General features: G+C 38.0%; 1 protein-coding gene across 1 annotated transcript; it reads right to left on the bottom strand.

Moving 5' to 3' along the window:
- Positions 1-700: 700 nt before the first annotated feature.
- On the bottom strand, positions 701-1,351 carry LOC110892894. The gene has a single exon (XM_022140030.1). The coding sequence runs from the start codon at positions 1,349-1,351 to the stop codon at positions 701-703; it is 651 nt and encodes a 216-aa protein (XP_021995722.1).
- Between the last annotated feature and the right edge of the window lie 2,638 nt (positions 1,352-3,989).

Here is a 3,989-nt window from a genome sequence, read left to right as displayed (position 1 = left end):
CAAAAAATGAGATAAGGCCATACCATGGTTTACGAATCGAACTCCTTCATAGAGACCAAGGTTGTACGCCTTCTTCATCGCCCTTGTTAGAGCTTCCATTGTAATAATGAACAAGAACGGAGACAACGGATCGCCTTGTCTCAATCCCCTATAACATGCAAACTCCTGTGCTGGTGACCCATTTACTAAAACTGAAGCCCTAGCGTTAGTAACTGTAGCCATAACCCATTTTCTATAAATCACCGGGAACTTCATTTGATCCATGACTGTTTCCAAAAACTCCCAATTAAGTGAGTCGTAAGCCTTTTCTATATCCACTTTGAAGATGAAACCCTCCTTTCTGCTCGATCTCATCCACGGGACTAATTTATTTAAAACTAAAGGCCCATCCAGAATGCTTCTATTAGCAATAAAAGCGGTTTGTTCCTCTGAAATTAGTTTGTTAATTACCAATTTCATTTGATTCGCCAGTACCTTGGATAATACCTTATTAATACACCTAATGAGACTAATTGGTCTGTAATCCCCTAAACCACCCGGGTCCGTGCACTTCGGTATAAGAGCAATAAACGAAGAAGTGCAACCCTGAGATATGGTTGCATTCACCATAAACTCGTCAAACACCTTTACAAAATTAGCTTGCAATGAACCCCAACGGTGTCTAATGAACTGAAAATTTACCCCATCCGGGCCCGGTGCTTTATCCCCCATAAACCATGTCCTTAATTTCTAATAGCGAAAACGGCGCTGCCAGGACCTCAGTGTCCACCTTCGAAATTTGATTCAGATTTGGACACATCAACCCCGACCCTACGACAGCCGGTTCCATGAAATTTTCAGCAAAAAAAGAGCATACAGTATCTTTGATGAGTGGTGGGGCCTTCTCCCATATTCCATTAATCATGAGACCATTCAGCGTATTAGAGCACTGATTGGCATTAACTATGTTATGGAAAAAAGTCATATTTTCATCGCCTTCCAAGGCCCACTTGACCCTAGATCTTTGTCTCAAGTCCATGGCTTTTACCCTATCCTTCTCCATGATTACTTTCTTGCACTCGGCTCTGATATCCAATTCATTTGGGGACAGTACCCTATCCTCTGCTTGTAACTCCAGCGCCTCCAAAACTGCTAGCTTTTCCTTATATACCGCCTCCTTTTCCGCCTTTATTACATTAACCCGTTCCTTAATTTTGAATTTAATCCATTTTAGTTTAATTGCAAGACCCAAATCCGCTGGCCCTTCAAATGAGAAGCTTATCAGCGATTGCTGAATGAATTCCATAATACCAGGCAGATCCAGCCAAGTATTAAAAATTCTAGTCGGTATAGGGCCGAAATCCGGTGACATTAGTGACAAAAGAATCGGACTGTAAGTCCCGTGAAACCGGATCTTTCAATGATATCAAACAATCACCAAGTTTGTGCGGAATCCAAACTTGGTGAGATTCAAGAAAAACACGAAAATATGAAATATCAAGAACACCAAAATCACCTTTAATACTTGCACACGTTCTATTACTATGAATTAGCAAAACGTCTGGTACAAGTATCTTTCACAACCAAATCGCCTCCCTCTCTCTCTGTAGGAATTCTGTAACTAAGAGGCTCCAAGAAGTTCAAAACCTAAAACAAGTCTAAAACTTGTTTATATACATAGACAAGCCCAATTCCCTACATGGGCTCCCCTTGGGCCTGCTTGGCCCACATGGCCTAAAGCTTGGCCCAAGTGACCTATAAAGGTCCACAACCTAATATAAACTAACCCAGTAAAGCCCAATTCGTAACCATAACCCGTTGTGTTAATTTGATGCGTCAGTCTCACACTTTAGGGCCTAACAATCTCCCCCTAGACTGATGCCATCAAATTGTCTTCATAACTTGAATTCAGCAACGTCTTCAACGAAATCTATGGTCGTCGTTATGCTGCAGATGTTGTGGAAGTTTTTGACTTCTGAACTCTCAGCACTGGGTCTCTTTCTTCAGATTTTGTGGTTAGCTTCATATCAGGATCACGATCAGCTTTGCTTGAAAATTCTCTGTCAAAAAGAATGTGAGAGGAGGATTCTCAACTGCTCTTTTCTTCTTCAGTCTTTCTCTTTCAAGCAGGTTCATGGTACTTCTTCAAATGTACTTTCACTATCAGATCGCGTTTCGTATCCGGTTCTTCTGACTCAGGTACATCTTGTTGTTTTTCTGCTTCAGGCTTCTTCAGCAACTAACAGCATCTCAGTCTTCATCAACCCCTGTTCTTGATTGAAATCAAGTTCTGCACATGCTCACAAACTCATAAGCAAACATTTCTTATGCAACAGGGAGAGTACCACATGAACACTAGGTACATAAAATTTCACAATTTAAATTCTTTTAACTTTTGATGATCAGTAAAATCTTCAAGAACGGTTATATTTTTTAATTTTAAGAAAAACAAATAAGCACTCTATTTTTGGATTTTTGATTTTATAGTTTTTTTTTATTTTTTAATTTAAAAACTAAAAGCAAATAAAACTCAAAATATAAACAACTACCATAATATACAATTACAATTGCAATGGGATCAAAATTCGTTCTTAGGCAGACTAAGGAACACTTTTCAGTACGAGCCTAATCAAACTGATCTATGCGATTGCCAATATGTTTGTCCACTTAAACTTTAACGCTCAACTTTCAATTTTTCAACTTCGTGATATGCTTAAGGTAATATTATACTATTATACCCGTGTGTCCCATTCCAAGGCATACCCCCACGATCAAGGTAAGCACAACGATTCATCGTAGTAGGTGAGTATACTGATGTCATCCTTTAAGTTATCCTGACTGTGTCTAGGTATGCATATAATCTGTTTTATCATGTTTTGATTTCTTATCAATGAACACCCAAATAAATACTAATCAAATCCTGGAAATATAAACAGCACACTCTATCATGCAAGTATCTTCCCTACCACATATTTCACAAGTCCAATCCAGATTTCTGAAATCTTAACTGGTAATAGGTTGAGAAAAGAACAGAATAGATCTTTTGCAGAGATGGTATAATATACAGATCAAATGAGTTTTTCTCAATTTGATATAGGTTTCTTGGGGTTTCTTTTGGGCACTAGAGGGCCTCTTTCGGGTGTATTAGATCTATAGCGCGACAACGTACAGCTAGGTCAGCATGTATCTGGATGCAGCAGAGGAGGTACACGACTTTTTCAGAGAAGATTTCAGAATCAGATCAAAATTGTGTGTATCGGGACAACATACAGACATTCAAATAGAAATGAGCTAATTCCAAGTGACTTTCTTTCCTGGGGTCATGTACAATTTTAGTTCTGAACAGAAGGACAACCAAGATATCCCCGGATGATTCAACAATATAAATACCCGAAACCTCAGATGTTGGCTATCAATCAACGCAAGATTTAAGACCATAAAATCATACGCCGTTGGTAAGTTACCCACATGGTATATAGTTTGTTATGTTTATATCACTTAGTATCTTTTATCATGTTGAGCGTCAAGCCTATCGACATATCGCAGTAGCTCCTAGTCTTTTCAGCTATGGCACCTTACATGTGTTAGTCAAACCCTTTAACACGAACATTTATTTCACTTCCCATATCATGCAATTTTTCTTTTTGGCTTTTTCATTTTTCTAATGTTTTTGTATTTTTCTCATTTTCTCCCCCTAAACTCTATATGTCTCTCTCTCCCCCTAAATTTGTGCATAAATCTTGTATTTTTGCGCAAATTTACCATTTACAAGAGAAAGGACACTTTATATACAAGGTTATAAACTAAGAAAAAGGGAAAATATTTTTGTTTAACCGTTCTATCATCAGATTAAAGACTAATCAATATTCAAATCAAAGTACTGAATTTAAACGGTACCTTTTGCTGATCTTATCTTACTTCTCTAATCTCCTCCAAAGGAAACATATCATCTGTAAAAAAATTTGAACTTTTGCAACAGTGAAATGTTACCCGTTTTTATCTCTGGAACA

Source organism: Helianthus annuus, chromosome 12 (genome assembly GCF_002127325.2).
Source record: "Helianthus annuus cultivar XRQ/B chromosome 12, HanXRQr2.0-SUNRISE, whole genome shotgun sequence".
Taxonomy (NCBI): Eukaryota; Viridiplantae; Streptophyta; class Magnoliopsida; order Asterales; family Asteraceae; genus Helianthus; species Helianthus annuus.
Note: the sequence above shows the minus strand (reverse complement) of the source record. Positions and strands in the feature narration are given on the sequence as shown.